A 21,191-nucleotide genomic window follows, 5' to 3' on the forward strand; every position below is an offset into this window, starting at 1 on the left:
TTTTGAGATGGAGTCTCGCTTTGTCACCCAGGCTGGAGTGCTGTGGCCGGATCTCAGCTCACTGCAAGCTCCGCCTCCAGGGTTCAGGCCATTCTCCTGCCTCAGCCTCTCGGGTAGCTGGGACTACAGGCGCTGCCACCTCGCCTGGCTAGTTTTTTGTAGTTTTTAGTAGAGACGGGGTTTCACCGTGTTAGCCAGGATGGTCTCGATCTCCTGACCTCGTGATCCGCCCATCTTGGCCTCCCAAAGTGCTGGGATTACAGGCTTGAGCCACCGCGCCCGGCCTAAAATAAATCTTAAAATACCTACAAGTGTTTTGATCTAAAATAAATCTCAAAATATACACAAGTGTTTTGATCTGTTAAAATGTAGGCTGCAGGCTTGATAACATGAGCTGAAGGGCAAATCTAGCCTCTATGACTTCTGAAAAAATACTTTCCCAAATTAACTCAGTAAACTGACAGCACAATTAAACTTGGAAACACACAAACACACAGCCCTCTGCTTCTCAGATCACTGAGTTCAGGCTCCATAAGCCATGGTTTCTCTTTTGGCATAACACATATGAAAGTTCAATTACTGGGAAGTTTAGAAGTACATACCACATATAGGAAGTAGTGAGAGTGACCGAGATAAAAACACATATTCTTATACTATTTGGGTTAGTATTGTATTTAGATGTTTTTCATTTAATTTGCAGACTGGTGGCGCTTCTTAGAAAGGATCAGAGATATCAGAGCAAGAATAAAAGTCCTGGAATCTCCATTTGGTTTCAGCACAGATTGCCTCAACAAATCACCTTTAGCAGAGCTATTTAACTTCTCTGAAAACCAACTGCTTTGTTCTTTGATAAAAACAGCGTCAGGGCTAGGTATGGTAGCTCACGCCTGTAATCCCAGGAGTTTGAGACAAGACTGGGCAACATGGCAAAACTCTATCTCTACAAAAAATACAAAAAAATTAGCCAGGCGTGGTGGCTTGCACGTGTAGTCCTAGCTACTCAGGAGCCTTGAGGCCCAGAAGTCAAGGGTGCAGTGAGCCAAGATGGTGTCACTGCACTCCAGCCTGCGAGACAGAGCAAGATCCTGTTGCCCAGGCAAAACCAAAATCAAAATCAAAACCAACCAACCAAACAAAAACACACAAAAAAGGCAGAGAGGTACTCAAAACACTAGACATTTATCATTAGTTCTGGTTTTGTCACCAAATTTGAAAATTTAGGCAACTCACTTAAATTTTGATACTTTTACTTTTAATTTTCCATAAGAGCTAACATGAAGCTTTTCTTTGGTATATCCAGCACAGAAAGGCTGTCATATCACTTACTACATTTTACAAATACATTTTATAGTTAATATGATCAAGAAGAGGATTTCAAAGGTAAAGGGCAAGGACAGTCAATTCCATAATTATGCAACTTACAAATTAGAATATTCTAAACAGATTTTAAAATTGAGATATGTACAGTAATTTTAACATTTATTTTGTTAAGGGGATAGCAAAGGAAATGCTAGTAACAGTAAAATATTAAAAGTAAAAGACATTTTTGTCAAATATCTCAAACCAAAAAATGACACAAATGCCCTTGATACATAATTTGAAATGGGATAGGAGAAGCAAAGGCAGGCTGTATTGTAGACTCTGACTTCAAGCCAGGAGGAATAATTCTACTACAACTACGTTTTTTTTTCGTGAAAGACTACTAGAACATGAGTAGTCAAGACTACAGAGTTTTCATAACCTGGATGATGGTGCAAATAAAAGGTATGCTTCTATGAAATAAAGGGAATAGTTAAGTTACTATGATAAAGCAATGAAATACAAGAACTACTAAGAATGAAGATACTAAGACCTATTTCTGAGTCCTGAAATTTTTGTTTACTTTATAAACATTAACTAAAGCATTACTCTTCTAAGGTGTTAGCTTTACTCAGACACCAAAGGTTAAGTGACTTGCCTATGGCCTTATACTAAAATGGCAGCAGAGGAGAATTTACAGTCAGAACTGGTGGCAGATTCCCATCCATAGTTCACAAGATCATGCTGATGTCCCATGAGAGCGGTAGTATAATTTTCAATCAGCCAGCGGAGCTGCAAACTGCTTGAACCAGTACTTTCTTCTTTTTTTTTTTTTTGAGACGGAGTCTCGCTCTGTCGCCCAGGCTGAAGTGCAGTGGCCGCATCTCAGCTCACTGCAAGCTCCGCCTCCCGGGTTCACGCCATTCTCCTGCCTCAGCCTCCTGAGTACCTGGGACTACAGGCGCCCGCCACCTCGCCCGGCTAATTTTTTGTATTTTTTTAGTAGAGACGGGGTTCACCGGGTTAGCCAGGATGGTCTCGAGCTCCTGACCTCGTGATCCGCCCGTCTCGGCCTCCCAAAGTGCTGGGATTACAGGCTTGAGCCGCCGCGCCCGGCCTGAACCAGTACTTTCTAAGGCCAATAGTACCCGCGTATCAAATGAAAACAACAGGGTACAGAATTAGAACTGCCAATCAGTCATTCTCTCCAAGTTTCCCAGTGGCAACTCTAATATTCTTTCCTCTTTATGGCTTGTTTACTTTTATATAATTTTGTAGAGAAATTCCAAGAGTGAGGGGATTCAGATTTTGGGTTTTTTTTTTTTTTTTTTTTTTTTTTTTGAATGGAGTCTCGCTCTGTCACCCAGGCTAGAGTGCAGCAGTGTGATCTTGGCTCACTGCAACCTCCGCCTGCCGGGTTCAAGCAGTTCTCAGCCTCAGCCTCCCGAGTAGCTGGGATTACAGGCACCCGCCACTACCCCGGCTAATTTTTGTATTTTTAGTAGAGGTGGGATTTCACCATCTTGGCCAGCCTGGTCTTGAACTCCTGAACTCATGATCCACCTGCCTTGGCTTCTCAAAGTGCTGGGATTACAGGCATGAGCCATGGCACCCAGCAGAAGCTGGTTTTCATCTCTTTACAATGCAGCTTCTTTCCAGGTGGCTTCCGAAAAGCCAAATCAAACATTTAAGATGGTCAAAACTAATGCTTATAACTTAAAATAGAGGAAAACTGCATACACAAATGTCTAATAACAGATAACTCACTAAAGAAATTATGAAATTTTATATGAGGGAATATAGCATAGCCATTACAAATTATTCTTGAGAACAATATTTAATGCTATAAATTATTAGGCATTTATAAAATAACATATTTCTATAAGAAAAAAGTGAGTGTGTGTGTGTGTAAATTTACCAAGAAAAAGTCTCCAAAGAAAAAAAAGAACTGTACACAACTACTGCATTTTAGTTAGTATATGCTTTTTGCAAGAGAAAGGGTTGGTAATTCTAAAACTACCTCACTGAATATTCTAGGATGGAGGAGCTAAATAAATATATCTTTATTAACAATACTGTGATACCTTATAGGTAGAAAGAGGAGTTATTAATAAAAAAGGAGGAAGACTAAGTGAACCCTTTGGTCTTAGATTGAAATACAAGGTATAAGAATGATAAATATAGATGTTTTTACACACACATACACATGTCCATGAGAGGTAAATGGACATGCAAATAAATATAAATGTCTGTGTATACATACTTACATTTCCTTGTTTTGTACACAGAGAGGGCCTAGAAGCAAAGACTCCCAAGTAGCAGTGGAATGCAGCAAGTACCCAGATTTTCTCAAAGACAGGGTCTTGCTCTGTCACCCAGGCTGAAGCACAGTGGCTTGATCATGGCTCATCGCAGCCTTGACCTCCTGGGTTCAAGCAGTTCTCTCACCTTGGAACCCCCTACCGTCCACCACCACACCCAGCTAATTTTTAATTTTTTTTTTTGTGGAGATGGGGTCTTGGCCTCCCGTCTTGGCCTCCCAAAGTGCTGAGATTAAAGGTATGAACTACTATGCTCAGTCCAGATTTTAGTTTCTACAACCATCTCTAATAAAAGGAACCAAGGTTCTTATAAAAAAAAAAATGGCTGATTCCAAGGCTGGGGTAGGGACAGCACAAGATGCCAGATGCAAGGTAGCATTCAAGAAACACTGGGGTGAGTCTATACTTATATAAATAAATAACTGAATAAAGTAAATAAATGGGGAAGAAGGGAAGTTCTTCCTTATCATATAATTCCAAGAATGATTAAAATAGAAATTCACAATAGTAATTGTTCTGGGCAAATATCACAAATGGATGCTGCAAATAATGTTAAAAACTATGACAAGAAACAGAATATTTATATAATCTCAAAGTTATTTTCCAAAATATATTTATTAATTACAAAAAAAGAGTAACTCTGTAGTGAAGAAGGCTGGCAGACATCACCTCAATTGTATAAAGTCAATATCATTGCCACAGACATCTGTCATAAGCCTCCTGATACGATATACTGAGGACAAACCATCACTGCTGTCGTATTCTTGACAAAGAATACCACAACTTAAATGTAATCATAACGGGCAAATCCAAACTGTGGGATAATTCCATAAAATAGCTGCCTGGTACTCTTCACAAGTGCCAATAAAGACAAGAAGGCTAAGGCGACATGACAACTAAATGCAACGTGGGATCCTGAATTGGATCATGGTACAGAGAGAGAAAGGGCAATTATTGGGATAAAATTCATATTGACAAAATTTGAATAGGTCTGTAGATTTGTTAATAGGAATGGACCAACACTGAATTAAGATGTTAACTTTTGGGGAGGTTGGGTAAACGGTATAAGAAAATTTCATTGTAGTGTTTTGCAAATACTTGCAAGCTTGAAATTATTTCAAAACAAAAGTCTAATTTAAAATAATTAAAAATTCACTGAAAAAAAGAAAAGAGCCTCATATTCATGTGGGTGAAGGTATAATTACTATGAATGACTTTAATTTTAGTATGCTGCTTTTCCAAATTACCTACAATGAAGTGTACTATTTTTCTCTTTAGATGCTATTTAGAAGGATCAACCATATTTAAGGAATATAAATATTATCCCAGACTCTGTATATAAGGATATATATAGATGTATATACTATATAAATATATATACTGTATATAAAAGTATCTAATAGAGGCTAAAAAGTACCTGGCTGAATCCTTTTCCTTAAAAGTAAATATAGAAACAGACTCCTTTAAGAAATTTCCTAGATTATTATCTAGTTTTGAATCATTATTGACTGAGTGTTAAAAAAGAATCAATGAACTGATCACGCAATATAGGTTTTAGAAGTAATCTACATACAAAAATTATAACGTACAATCAAAATATCTGTAAATATAAAAATTTAATTTATCTTGCCATTTCTCTTCAACCCTTTCTGACCCCAGAGTTCATTAACAAGTCAGTGTTTGAGAGAGGAAAGGAAGTTATAGGAAACACAAATGAGTATCCAGGGCAACAGCTAAAACTTTAGGACCTTTAACCTTTGAGAAGTGTGACTAATAAGCAGTAGCAAATCACCTTCCTCAATAAGTAAACCATGTGTTAGTTACAAAAGAGTGTAAAAACATGTTATATGTTTATTATAGCCTTACTTTCCTTCCAATTTTGATAACTTGAGCTTACTCTATCTTTTATAGTACTTCTAGTTTCTAAAACAATAAAATTGTTATTTTGATATTAAAAACGCTTGAGGTTAATTTTAAAACATTCAAACATTTAAGAACAGCATAAAGAAGAAATTAAAAATCACCCCAATTCCTGCTACCCAGATATGGCTACTGTTAAACTTTTGGTGGACACCATTCTGGATCTCCTCTCTGGGTATATATTCATACATAGATATGGACATTCTACACAAATGTAGAGTTCATAAATGGAATTGTAATATTTTGTAATATTCTAATAACCTGAGAGATACTTAGGTTATTTCCAAGCCTTAACTTTGCAAATCATTTCATAATGTATATTCTTGTATACATATTTATATAGACTAACTTACTCTACCTTTAAAGATCTTAAATCTTTTGAAATTTTAAAATGGGTTTTATGAAAAAAAAAAAGGTTTAAAACATGTCCAAAAAAGGTATAAAGTAGAAAATCAAAATCCTTTATAATTGCAATCCTTTAGGTATTCTTCCCCCACCAAAACCAGCTCCTCTGACAATCATCCCCCAGTAATGTTAGCTCCACGCTTCTAGTTGCTATGGAGAAAAGCCTTGAAATCATCTTTGGTTCCTTGCTTCCCTAAAAACCCTTGTTCAATTCAATAGAAGAGTCTGTTAGTTCTCCTTAGACAAATATTTAGTATCTGACCAATTTTCATCAACCTCACCCATTACTAACTTGATCAAACCACCATCATTTTATTGTCTAGCACTAGAGCACTTAAGGTATAAAAAGGTCATTGATGTGGTTTCAGATTCCACATTGCAACTAACCTTCAAGAAGTATCGCTTGTCAGGTTCTAGTGTAGCATTAAAGAAGAATACCCACAATTATCTGAAAAGGCTATAAAAATACTCTTCTCTTTTTAAACTGCTTACCTCTCTAGGCTGGATTTTTTTTCATATACTTCAACTAACACATCCTATTGCAATAGACATTTTATGTTGATTGTAAAAGAAGATATATAAACCTAGTTGATATCTCATAAGTTGGATATTAAAGATACTTGCAAAATGTAAAAACTGCCATACTTCTCACTAATTTTTTTTTATTGTTTTAACCATCTCTTTCGACCTTTTTTACAATAAGCCTCCTGGATATTCCTTGAATATACCAAGTAATTTCCTACATGAAAACTTTCTTAGTGTTTGAATACACACCTGCAGAGACCCTATGGTTTACTCTCTTCTTTCATTTTTAGTTAAATGTTACCTTACCAGTGAGATAGTTCCTGAATACCATATTAAAAAACAGTACAGGCTGGGCACGGTGGCTCAAGCCTGTAATCCCAGCACTTTGGGAGGCCGAGACGGACAGATCACAAGGTCAGGAGATCGAGACCATCCTGGCTAACCTGGTGAAACCCCGTCTCTACTAAAAAATACAAAACAAAGCTAGCTGAGCAAGGTGGTGGGCGCCTGTATTCCCAGCTACTTGGAAGGCTAAGGCAGGAGAATGGCGTAAACCCGGGAGGCGGAGCTTGCAGTGAGCTGAGATCCGGCCATTGCACTCCAGCCTGGGCAACAGAGTGAGACTCCACCTCAAAAAACAAACAAACAAACAAACAAACAAAAAGTACAAAACATTACCCTTCGTCTTTCTATTTATTTATTTTACCATTCTTTATTTTTTTAAAGCAGTTATTTAAAAATGCCAGTTATTACCTATTAATTTATATTCTAAATTAATTTATATTCTAAATTGTCTTACCAAACTTGACTGAAAGTCCATAATAGAAGGGACTCTTCTGTCTTGTTCATTATTATATGCTCAGTGGCTAGAAAAGTATCTGGCACATAGTTTGCCTTCAATATGTTTTAGTAGAATGGGTGACTAAAAATGTCATCTTATTTCATTTATATTTGTTTTTACTTTGGAAATTCTTGGTATGATCAACCAGTTGTTTCTCAACAATGCTACCATAAAGTTGTTAAATGCAAGTACATTTTATCCTAAAACTAGAAAAAAGAGGGCAGGAATGATGGGAGAAAACACACATAGATATTAGAAGTGACTTTCATACCTGACATACTCTGAGAGCTTGGTCCAAGACTGTTTTGGTATCAGTGTCATAATCTGGACAGGGTAGCATGGCTCGGCTGAGATGTGCCTGTAGTAGGAGATGTGCTTTTGTGTGAGGGCTGTCAAATGAATGAGGATTTAATTCAATGGGAAGACATTTTGCCAGTTCACTATTCATATGATCTTCATTGTGTCTCACGGGTAAATCTGTATATTCTTCTGCATCCTGAAAAAAAAAAAGCCCCACATGGTTGGACCAAAGTATAATAATTAATGTACTTCTTAGCTCTACTGACATTTAAAACATGGCTCGGAAAAATCATACAATAACCATATCCCTTAGAATTTTGCTTGTTCAATACTATCATTAATACATAAGCAATGTATTAGTGATAGTGAGTAATGTACAATCTATGTGAAATTCATGAATGTTCCTTTAGTACAATCTATGTGAAATTCATGAATGTTCCTTTGTATTTACAGTCAACAAAAATAATAGAGTATTTACTAGGCATCACACACTATGCATGATACTGGGATCACAGCAGTGAACCAGAAATTGAGAGTTCATCAGGGAAGGTAGATAAAAAAATTCTATAAAGTGTAATAAATGTTATGATATGGTAAAAGTACAGAGTGTTGAATGGAAATTCAGTTTGGGGGACCTTCTTATTTTAGAGGGTGAGGGAAAGCTTTCTGAAAAAGTGATGTTTAATTTAAGATCTTGTGAATGAATGGAAGAAATAAGACCGGGCTGGAGAAAGGGGCAAGGACAAGACTGGCAAGATGAGAAAAGGGTAAAGAGCAGAATTAACTTACTATTTATTGTAACCAATTAGATCACACACAGAGTCAGATTGTTCTGGAATGTTTTGATTTTCCATCTTAGATTTTTAGGGTACAGTAGTGAAAAGTAGTCTGCATGATATCAGTCAATAAGTGCCAATTGAACCTACAAGCGAAACTAGAACTGTTGTGTTAAAAAATAGACTGATCTATTTATTAGTGTTTGTTGTGAAACAAAAATCATATTTTCCAAATATGTAGTTATTTGAGATTGTCCATGGATGTTGATATGAATCCTACATCAGACACAGCATTAATTGGATATGTTAATATTCAAACAGGGGCTGGATTTATCCTCCTACTGCAACTGCCCCTTCCTCCAAAAAAAAAAAAAAAAAGACAAAACCTATGAAACAGTGATCTTCAAGATGCTGAACATAAAACTATGAAAGACAATGATCCCTGATATATAGAAAATAAACTAGGTGAGCCTTAGCATTGCCTCAGCTTACTGCATGGAGAGTTACCATACTGTGGTGTAGTGAGAGGAAATCCAGGTACACCTGGAGGACTCCCTGTATTGAGGTGATGAAGACAGCCTTGCCTAAGTAGTGGAGAGTAATTAGCTCTACGACAAATATTACTCTAACCTGCCGAGCAAATTTAAAAAGCAACACCTAAAATGATCAAACAGCTTCCAAGTAAATTAACTGCATTCCAGAACAGAGCTCAAGAAGATTTATAGGAATACAAAAAATATAGTACTCAAGAAGGTGAAATTCACAATGTATGGCATCCAATTAAAGATTATCAACTATGCAAAAAAGCAGGAAAAGAGGATCTATAACAAGGAGAATAATCAGTCAACGAAAACTTAGGAGTGACATAGATCTTAGAATTAGCAGACAAAGAAAACAGTTGTTGCAACTGTATTTTACATATTTAAAAAGTTACTGACAACTACTCAATTCAAATTTCTAGAGATGAAAATTTCTAGAGACGAGATTTTTCATCTCAGACATTTTGTTTTTTATGAATTTTATTAAAGGAAGAATACACATTGAAGAAGAAATTCATAAACTTAAAGACATTAATAGAAACTATTAAAAATGAAATACAAAGAGAAAAAAGAATTAAAAAAATCAACACAACATCAGTGAGTTGTGAGACAACCTCAAGTGGCCAAATGCACAGTGTGGAAGGAAGGGCAGAAAAAAATTTGAAGAAATAGTCACTGGAAAAGTTCTAATTTGATATAAACTATAAATCTATAGATTCAAGAAATTCAACAAACCTCAAAGAAAACTGAAGAAAACTATACAATCATAATTAATCACTACTGAATTGCTCAAAATCACTAATAAATAGAAAATATGAAAAGCAGCCAGAGGAAACACCATGTTACATAGAGTGGAAGGAAGATAAGAAAGCAAGTTGCTCATCAGAAATAATGCCATAAGGCAACAGTGAAGCAACATCTTTAATTTACTGTAAGAAAAACAAAGGTCGGGCCGAGCGCGGTGGCTCATGCCCATAATCCCAGCACTTTGGGAGGCCGAGGTCCGCGGATCACGAGGTCAAGATTGAGACCATCCTGGCCAACATGGTGAAACCCCATCTCTACTAAAATTACAAAAATTAGCTGGGCATGGTCGCGCGCGCCTGTAGTCCCAGCTACTCAGGAGGCCCAGGCAGGAGAATCACTTGAACTGGGAAGGCAGAGGTTGCGGTGAGCCAAGATGGCGCCACTGCACTGCACTCTGGAGACAGAGCAAGACTCCATCAAAAAAAAAAACAAAACAAAAAAAAAAACTTGAATAAATAAAAAAAGGAAAAGAAAAACAACTGTCAATCTAGAATGCTATAATTCAGCGACAATAAATATTTCAGAAGTGAAGAATTTTCAAACAGCTGATGCGCTTAATGTTAAAGTCATTGTTCAGGCAGAAGACAAATTATACCAGATGAAAATATGGCTCTACACAAAGAAATGAAGAGCACTAAAAGTGGTAATTTCATGGATAAATATGTAATAATTTGTTATTACTATTTTAATATCACTGAATACAAAATGATTGTTTAAACAAAAATAATAAATACACATTATGGAGTTTACAATACATGCAAAAGTAAGATATATGACACAATAGCATAACTTCTAGTAGGGGAGAAACAGAGGTATAATATTCTGAGGTTCTCTTATGATACATGAAGTCTTATAATATCATTTGAAGATAAACTGTGATGTTAAAAATGTACACCATAAATCCTAAAGCAATCACTAAAATAGCAAAATGCAAGAGCTATTTTGGTAACTCATCATAGAGGATAAGAAGTAACTAATCTACTCTCAAAGAACTAAAAACGGTACTAACTACCCCTTGACCAAGCAGCTCCAAAGGAAAAGAAATCATTGTATCAAAAAGGTATCTGTACTTGTATGTTTATTATAGTACTATTCACAATAGCAATGTTATGGAATAAACCCAAGTGTCCATCAATGGATAACTGAATAGAGAAAATGTGGTATACGCCATGGAATACTATGCAGCCATAAGAAGAATGAAATTATGTCTTCTGAAGCAGTATGAATGGAGCTGGAGAACATGTAATCCCACATGTTCTCACATATAAGTGGGAGCTAGACAATGGGTATACACGGACACACATACACGCAGAATTAATAGACACTGGGGACTCCAAAAAGAAGAAGAGTGGGAGCGAGATAAGAATTGAAAAATTACTTATTGGGTACAATGCTCACTACTTGGGTGATGGGTACAATAGAAACCTACACTCCACCACACAATACATCCATGTAACACACCTGCACAAGTACCACCCTGAATCTATAAAAAATGTTTTAAAAATAAACAATTAATCCACATGAAGGTAAAAATAGAGAACAAAAATATAAAGAACATACTTCACGTGGAGCATGTCTCTGGAAAACAAATAAGATTATATACTTAAACCTAAGCATATCAGCAGTCACATTAAATGTAAATGGTCTAAACAACTCCAGTCGAAGTCAGACATTATCTACATAATAAAGCATGACCCAACTAGAGTTGTCCCTTGGTATCTATGGAGGATTGGTTCCAGGACCCCCTGCAGATACTTAAATCCAGATATTCAAGTCTCTTATATAAAATGTGTAGTATTTGCATATAACTTACACATATCCTCCTGTATACTTTAAATCATCTCTAGATTACTTATAATACCTAATACAATGTAAATGCTATGTACATACTTGTAATACTGTATTGTCTGGGGAATAATGACAACAAAGAAAAGTCTATACATGTTCAGTACAAATGTAGCCATTTTTTGGTTTATGAACATTTTCGATCTGCAATTGATTGAATCTATGAATGCAGAACCCATAGACACAGAGGGCCAACTATATATGTTTGCCTACTACCAAACACACACTAATATACATATATAAATACATGTATGTATGTGTAGATATGTACATATTAACGTATATAGAGAAAAATATGTTAAAAGTAAAGGAATAGAAAAAGATATACTATGCTAATAGTGGTTCAACAAAAGGCAGAGTGGCTACATTAATTTCAGACAAAGTAGATTTCAGAGCAAAGATTATCATCATGGATAAAGATGGTAATGTCATAACTATAAAGGAGTCAATCAGAAGGACATAACAATCTGAAACATTTATGTTCTGAATAACAGCTTCAAAATCTGTGAAAAAAAAAGTGTAGAAGTACATGGAGAAATAGAAAAAAAAAAAACCAGTATTGCTGAAGATATCAATACCTATCTTTCAATAATCACTAAAACAAGTTGAAAAAATCAGCAAGAATATAGAATTGAACAACACTGTAAACTAAGCTGACTTGATAGACATTTATAAAACACACAACCCAACAACAGTAGAATATATTTATTCTCAAGAACACAGAGACTATTTACTGAGATCGTATTAGCGGGCCATAAAAACAAATTTTAAGTGATACTTTGACTGCAAGAAAATTAAATGAGAAACCAATGACAGATCTCTGGAAAATCCCAAATATTTAGAAACTAAGTAGTACACCTCTAACTCATGATTGAAAGAAAAAATAAAACAGGAAATGAGAAAGTATTTTGCACATTCATGAATGAAAATAAAAACATAATGTCTCAGATTTTGTGGGACAGCACTGGAACAGTACTTAGGAGGGATTTATAAAACTAAACATCTATATTAGAATTGAAGAAAGGTCTCAAATAAGTGACTTTTGTTTCCACCTTAAAAAACTAGAAAAAGAACAGTAAATTAAGTCCAAATAAGCAAAAGAAAGGAAAGAATGAAAATTAAAGTGAAAATCACTGAAATAGGAAACAAATACAATAGAGAAAACAAATGAGACCAAAACCTGGTTCTTTAAGATCAACAACACTGATACTCCTCTAGCAAACAGATCAGGGAAAAAGGAGAGAAGACACACATCAATATCAAGTATAAGAGGAGTGACATAACTGCAGAATTTACAGATATTAAAATAATAATTAAAAAATAATATGAACAGCTTTACGCCTTTACCTATAAAAACCAAGATGAAATAGATAAACTGCTTGAAAGACACAAAACATTAAGAAGAAATAGAAAACTCAAGAAGAAATAACCTGAAAATCCTTACATGTATTAAAGAAATTCAATTTGTAGTAAAAATCTTCTGACACAGAAAACTCCATGCCCTGATAGCTTCCCTGGTGAATTCTATCAAACATTTAAGAAAGAATTAAAACCAATTCTATAAGAACTTTCCTGGAACATCAAAGAGAAAGAAATATTTCCCAACTAATTTGATGGCACCAGTTCTGTCCGTATGCCCAAACAAGACAATAACATTAAAGGACAAGAAAACCACAAAATATCTCTCATAAATGTAAAAATTCTAAACAAAATTTTAGCAAATTTAACAATATATAAATAGAATAATACATCATGACCAAATGAAGTTTATTCTGGGGATGCAGGATTGGTTACACACTCAAACATCAATAAATATAATTCATCTTATAAATAAACTTTAAAAGAAAAACCACATTATCTCAGTCGTACAGAAAAAAAAATCAGACAAAGTTCAACATCCATGCCTAACAAAAACTCTCAGCAAACTAAAGAAGGTTACTTTTTCAACTTCATAAATGGCACTTCTTTTTTTTTTTTCATTTTTTTTGAGACGGAGTCTTGCTCTGTCGCCCAGGCTGGAGTGCAGTGAGTGGCACCATCTCAGCTCATTGCAAGCTTCACTTCCCGGGTTCAAGCGATTCTCTTGCCTCAGCCTCTCAAGTAGCTGGGACTACAGGCACATGCCAGCACACCTGGCTAATTTTTTTATTTTTAGTAGAGACAGGGTTTCACTGTGTTAGCCAGGATGGTCTTGATCTCTTGATCTTGTGATCTATGAGTCTCAGCCTCCCAAAGTGCTGGGATTACAGGCGTTGAGCCACAGCGCTGGCCATAAATGGCACTTCTGAGAAATCTATAGCTAACATTTAATAGTGACAGACTGAATGTTTCTCCCCTGAGATCAGGAACAAAACAGGGATTTCTGCTTTCACCACTACTACTAATTCTTCTCTTTTGAAAAAATACATATTGGGCCTCACTCTGTTGCCCAGGCTGAAGTGTAGTGGCACAATCATAGCTCGCTGTAGCCTCAAACTCCTGGGCTCATTATCCTCCCACCTTAGCCTCCAGAGTAGGCATGCACCACCATGCCTGGCTAATTAAGAAACATCTTTTTTGTAGACTTGGGATCTTATTATGTTGCCGAGGTGACCTTAAACTCCTTGCGTCAAGCAACCTCCTGCCTTAGCCTCCCAAAGCACTGGGATTACATACGCGAACCACCATGTCTGGCCTGCTCTTACTATTTGTATTCACCATTGTACCACAGGTTCTAGCCAGTGCAATCAGGCAAGAATAAGAAATAAAGGCATCTAGATTGGAAAGGAAGAAGTACAGTTATCTTTATTTGCAGATGACACAGCCATCAATGTAGAAAGTCCAATGATATCTACAAAATAAGTTTGGCAGGTGTGTAGGATACAAGATTAACATACAAAATTGATTGTATTTTCTGTATATTTGCAACCAACAATCAGAAATAAAAAAGGAATTCATGATAACATCATATATATGAAGTACACTTAGAGATGAATCTCATAAAATATAAAACCTGGACACTGAAAACAAAACACAACAAAACACTGCTAAGAAAAAATAAAAAGGATCTAACTAAATGAAGAGTTATACCTTAATTCTCCCAAATTGATCTACAGATTTAATACAATTTTAATTGAAGCTGTACCAGGCCCTATTTTGTGTGTGTTAGAAATTGACAAGTTGATTCTAAAATTCATATGGAAATGTAAAGGACCTAGAATAGCCAAATGCACTCAGGATAAAAAGACCAATGCTGAAGAGCTAGCACTGCATGATTTTTTTTTTTATAGTTTATGTATTTTAATAGCAAACTTACAGGAACAGCACACAAGACAGACAACATTAAAAACGTACTTGCACGTAGGACAACTCAGAAGAATACAGTGAATGGACGTAATCTACTGTATGATAAAAATGCCAAAACACCATTGCTGTCAATAAATTTACTTGTTTTAAAAAAATCTGAATCCTGGCATTGTCCAGAAAAAATTAACAAGTTTATTTATAATTATCACAAAGTTGAATTGCTGAAACTTGTTCACTGAAACATTTTGATTTGCATTAATGCTTTATATTTCCATATTTATATTAAAATTCACACACAAATAAAATGGAAAACTGCCAGTACCTAATTTCCTTCCCCTATTTTTTCATTCGCAATCATATACTTAGGTACCTTTTGATCCCATGGAAAAAAATATCTAGCATTCAGAACTACCATAACAGGAAGAAGAAATTTTTTTCTGAGAATGAAATATTTCCCATCATGATGGATTCTTAAGCATGTTCTCCACGAGCACTACATGACTTACAAAGCTACACTAAGCAAAAAAGTATATATTGGAATTGAACAAGGAGTCCCAAAATAACCTACATATACATGGGCAACTAATTTTTGACCAAGGCTCAAAGGCAAAGCAGAGGAGAATAGTCTTTTCAAGAAGTGGTAGTAGAATAACTGGGTATCCATATGCCAAAAAAGAATAAACTTCAATCCGTATTTTATACCATAAAGAAATATTCACTCAAAATGTATCATAGACCTAAATATAAAATCTAAAATTTTAAAGCTTCCAGAAGAAAACATAGAACATCTATGTTACCTAGAACTAGGAAAAAATTTCTTTGATCGGACAGTTAAAACATGACCCATACAAGGAAAAAAATGATAAAGTGAACATCACCAAAATTTAAAAGATATTGTTAAAATACTAAAAATATAAGCCACAGAGTGAAAATATCTGCAAAGCATATATCTGATCTAGGACTTGTATCCAGAATACATAAAGTTTTCTAAAAGCTCAACAATGAGAAAACAAACACCCCAGTAAAAAATGGGCAAAAGACTTTAACAGATACTTTATGGAAAGATGTCTCATATCACTAGTTTTAAGAAAAATATAAATTAGAATGCCCAAAATTAAAATAAGCGTGACAGAGCAAGTGTTGGAGAGAATGGGAAAGAAATGGAAATTTCATGCATAGCTGGTGGGAATGTAAGATGTTCCAATTTCTTTGGAAAAGGGTCTCATGTTTTCTTAAAAAAATTAAACATATACCCACCATATGATCTAGCTATTCCATTCCTAGGGATTTACTCAAGAGAAAAGAAAGTATATGTCCATACAACAAAGACTTGTACACAGTAGTCGGCAGGAGCATTATTTGTAAAGCGAAAAAAAAAATCAGAAAAAAAATTAAATGTCCATCAACAAGTGAGACGGTAAACAACTGGGTCACATCCACATAATGGAATTTTTGCAATAAAAGGAATTAATGATTGATGTTTGCCAGAACACGAATGAGCATCAAAATAATTCTGTTGAGTGAAAGAAGCCAGACCAAAAAAAAAAAAAAAAAAAAAAAAAAAAAAAAAAAAAAAAGGAATACATACACTAGGATTTCATTTATATCATACTCTAGAAAATGCATATGAATCTATAGGGACAGCAAGCAGATTACTAGCTACCTAGGGAAGTGGTCATGGTGGGAGGGGTGTTCATAGAGAAAAATAAAACAACTTTTGACTTGTACTCGTGGATTCTTGTCTATGAAATAAGACTTAATGATGGAATCCCTTAGAGATTTCATTATTTGGAATGTAGTAATATGAAACAATTGGAATATTCTGCTATCTATGCATAATGTCTGCATGTTTTTGTGCTTGACTGAAAATTTCAGAAACCCGTGCCCATATTACATGCCAAGTATATACTACAAAAGTACTAAAAAGTGGGCCAATGACAATAGTATTAAATCCTTATGAAAAAATTTAGACTATATTAATAGGAAACTTCCTATATCAAAACTTTGTATGAAATAATTTAATAAATATTTTTGAGTATCTCCCATATGCCATTGTAGACTGCTGGCATAGTCAAGCTCCCTAGTGTGACAAACAGACATTATTCAATCAACTACATACATAAATGCAAATTTGATATGGTGACAAGTGCTATGAGGAAGAGATACATAGAAACATGACAGAGTTTAGTAAAGAAATTTGACCAAGTTAGGAAGGTTAGGAAGGCTTTCTGAAGGAAAAGGCATTCAAACTAAGATACACAGGATGAGTAGATATTAACTAGATGAAAAGAGAAGTGAGGAGTATTCTAGGAATAGTATACAGTACTTCTCCCTTATCCACAGGGGATACATTCCAAGAACCCTAGTGGACATATGAAACTCTGGATAGTAACAAGCCTTATACATACTATGTTTTTGCTACATATATCTATGATAAAGTTTAATTTATAAATTAGGTAAAGTAAGAGATGAACAACAACTAATAATGACATAAAACAATTATAATAATAAATTATAATAGGCATTTTGTGAATGTCCTCTTTCTCTCTCAAAATGCTTAGTGTAATGTAGGTACCTATTTTTGGATTGTGGCTGACCATGGGTAACTGAAACCTGGAAAGAAAAACTGCAAATAATTGGGGAGGACTGCTGTATACAAAGGCCCTCTAATGAGAGGAAAATGGTGAGTCCAAGAGACTGAAAATGTTGTGCAAAATAGTTTCAGCAGATTTAATACAGCAGGCTGAAAAAATACCTTGAATATTATTTGGAACATTCTGTTTAACTGAATTTGATAAATATTTGTTAATTATGTCCCTTGTCTTTCTTGGTAATAATAAAAAAAGTATGGCTATTCTACGCTGTTTTGAATACTGTCTTCACTATTTTGGACTATGGTATGGAAGAAGTATATGCTGACACATTAGCAATGGACAATGTTTATTTAACCCTGTGTGTCAACTTGATTTTCTTTTTTATGTCATGTTAGTTTTTTCCTTTTCTCTTTGAAGTCATTTGCCAAAAAATGAGGGATCAGCTACATAGGACAGCACTATTATTCTTGGATTTCAGGTGAATCAGGACTGAACTACTGCTACCTGCTGACTGACCCATTTCAACCTGTTTAAGCTTCATCAAAGTCTCCATCAGAAAGTTCACTTATTTTCCCAGCCTTGCCAATTGGTTTAAGAAAAATGTAATAGCAAATAAGGAAGAGAATGACTCAGAAATCTAAAAAAAAAAAAATTCCTTCAAGAAAATTAAAATAATATTGAGGGAAACATTATATAAATGAATAATTATTTTAAGTGAGGAATAAAACATTCTACAGAGAAGAGCACTGAAGAAAACTGGATGTGTTGGAAAGTTTCCCAGAAGACATGGCATTTGTTTTAGGCTTAGAACAATTTGTAGAAGAGGAGAGAGGAGAGATTCCCTGCGTTCCAAGCAAAGAAAATAGTGTGAGTAGATCCATGAAAACAGATAAGGAGTGTCTAAAGTTTAAGCTTCAGGGATGAGAAGAATGATGATGCTATTAGTAGCAGAGAAGTTGGGAACATGCATAAGCAGGAGCTTTCTGTCAAGTATGCAAAATACACTTAAAGAAAGAGCAAGAATGCAGATAATTGGGTGGAGGTGATGGAAGGAGAAGAAATCAGCTTTAATTCTGTTTCATAGTCTAAAACTTTATTCATATTTTATGTTTCTTTCTACTGTTTGTAAAATCCAATTCCTTCTGATTCTTTATCAGAAGAAAATTCAATAGCTGTTTTAGTACTGCAACCTGCATTGGGTCTCCAGATTTTGAATGAAAACACTAATTAATAGCATTATCTATTAATTAGATAGTCTACTTTCTTCAGTACTATGTAGGTCAAATTAATTACATATACAATACACTCCCATTTTCCCCAGAGAAAGAGAAACCTCTGAGAGTGTGAACATCTTTCTGAATATTATTCTAGTATTCAAAAGTATACATTTTTCATAAGGTTTGCCTTCTAAATGTAAGCAAACTACTTTATTTGGTGCTAAAGAAACAATGATCTGCTCCAATGCTAGAGGAAAACTTAGGGGTGCTGAACTCACAGAGAAATAGCATATCTGAACACGGCCAACTATACTTCTCCATGCTTGTACTTGTGGGGTTATTTGCAGGTAACTTTGATCATAAGTACTTTTAGTTGTATTTCTCTATGTTAGAATTTCAACTGCATGTAAGATGTGACTCTACTGTTCTCTTCTAAACCATGCTAATTCTGCTAGATTTATGTGATTTATTGCATTAATCCCCTTCTTTACTAGGATTGTGTATTTGACCACTGCCAGTAGTATCAGTAGCAGATGAGTCTGCTAACAGTTGAGTACATTTTGGGTTGGAAAGAATGCTTTGCAGTAGAGACATTTTTCTAAGTTTAATAAGGGGTCATCAAACCTTTTATGAAGGTTATCCAGACAGTCACCCTCCTAAAATGTTTAACCCAGTGATGCCTTTTCTTAGTGCATGAAGTAATCTTTCTTCACTAAGGGCTCCTTAATTTCTTTGCAAAAAACTATATGCACTTCAAGAAAAATTAAAAGTACTTCAATAACCACAAGGTCTTACTGTGCTGAGTAGCTGGTTTACCACATATTTATTCAGCATATATTACTGACAGGTATACACAATGGTAAACAAAAAGAGACATGACTCTCTGCTTTTATGAAGCTCTGCAGTCTAGTCGGGGAGCCAGACCTTAATCAAAGTTAATCACAAATGAATGTAAAATGGCAACTGGACAAATACAATGAGGAAGAGGTACACATAATAACAGTGGGTCATGTAGGTATCTGTGAAGAAGTTATGACTGAATTGAAAGACAGTCAAAATGATTTTTTTAAAAGAAAAAGGAAGGAGGGAAGATAGGTTAAGGACCAAATTTGAATTGAAAAGGGGGGACTGGAACTTATTATAGTAACATACTCTTAAAAAGGCTTAATATTATTTTTCAAATGTAAGTTATATCTACACTATACTTGATAGTGAGACATAATCCAAAAGTGTCTACACTGATTTTACAATTAAACATATGCTTTTGGTAAACAGGACATTTTTCACTATCAAATTTGACACAGACAACACTTTTGAGATCTTCAAAGGAGCTGACATTTGGTTTATAAATGTTTATCAATTATCAAATCAATATTAGTTTCTATATTTAAAAATTATCTATAATTAACAGGTCTAATCAACAGCCATCACTTCCTTTGAAGGTTCTTCTTTTTCTGCTTCCAGTGTTTGAAATAAAGGGAATACAAACAATGCGGTAGTACGAAATTCATCCCTTTAGAGATATTATAGATCTCTAGGGTGGGGATGGTGTGGGATGAGGTGGTGGAGAGAATGCGAGATCTGGGAATTGATACAACAGGTGATCTTCAGCTCTGCCACTTCCAAGCTATGTGACCTTCTGGGAGTAACTGTAACTCCCCAGGTTCCAAATTTCTTATCTTAAATTTGAGTTTGGTGTCAGAATTCAATATGATAGTGTTTATAAACCACTTAAACACAGTAAGATGTGCTGTAAATGTTAGACATAATAATAATAATAATAAAAATAACAGTAATAATAATAATCACATCTGATACCCTAAAGGATGTTAACTGAATTTTAAGAGTTAATTGAATTTTGTTCTACAGTTTTCAGATGTAAATCTTTGCTTATAATTATGTAAGTGTCCTTCACTATGTAAATTAAAATTTAATTAACCTACTTTTAAAAATATCAGGATTCTTAAAATATTATTCAAAGAAACAAGATTTTTAAAACTTATTCTTTACTAGTAGTTGTACATTCATTTTATTCAAGTAACCATACAATTTATATGTGATTGTATCACTGAAAATATTGGTTCTGTGAAAGACCAATATGTGCTTGTAGTACAAGAGACAGTCAGATTAAAGATAAAATATTCAGAAATTGTATCCTCTTGAACTGCAGATTTGATACTGTGAGCTTTAGTCTCCAATCTCCAATTAGGTTTCTTTTAAATCCATATTAATTAAATGCTCACAAAAGTACATCAATGCGTGATAAAGAAATATGCTCTTTCCAGTGCACCTCAGTGGAACTGACTCAAAATAGTGTGGAAAGACAGGCAAAAAGAAGCATTAATACAGCTGAAATGCAGCATTTCTATTAAAAAAAAAAACCAGCATTATGAAGTATATTACTTTGAAACCCTATAGTGTTTTCTAATTAAAACTCAAGTGCTATGAACCACAAGAACAAGATAGAAAATATTATTTATTTCAAATTATTTAGAATGAATAGAAAATATTAAAAGT

At 34.7% G+C, this 21,191-nt stretch overlaps 1 protein-coding gene across 1 annotated transcript in view; it reads right to left on the reverse strand.

Annotated features, from left to right (window-relative positions):
• ASCC3 (activating signal cointegrator 1 complex subunit 3) overlaps nt 1-21,191 on the reverse strand; it is a gene marked incomplete at its 5' end in the record, with an annotated part of 187,260 nt that overhangs the window by 25,225 nt on the left and 140,844 nt on the right. Inside the window, one exon of the mRNA XM_017889813.1 lies at nt 7,583-7,807. Within this exon, the coding sequence (XP_017745302.1) occupies nt 7,583-7,807 (225 nt within the window). The remainder of the gene's footprint in view (nt 1-7,582; nt 7,808-21,191) is intronic.

Source organism: Rhinopithecus bieti, unplaced genomic scaffold, assembly GCF_001698545.2.
Source record: "Rhinopithecus bieti isolate Rb0 unplaced genomic scaffold, ASM169854v2 scaffold_18624, whole genome shotgun sequence".
Taxonomy (NCBI): Eukaryota; Metazoa; Chordata; class Mammalia; order Primates; family Cercopithecidae; genus Rhinopithecus; species Rhinopithecus bieti.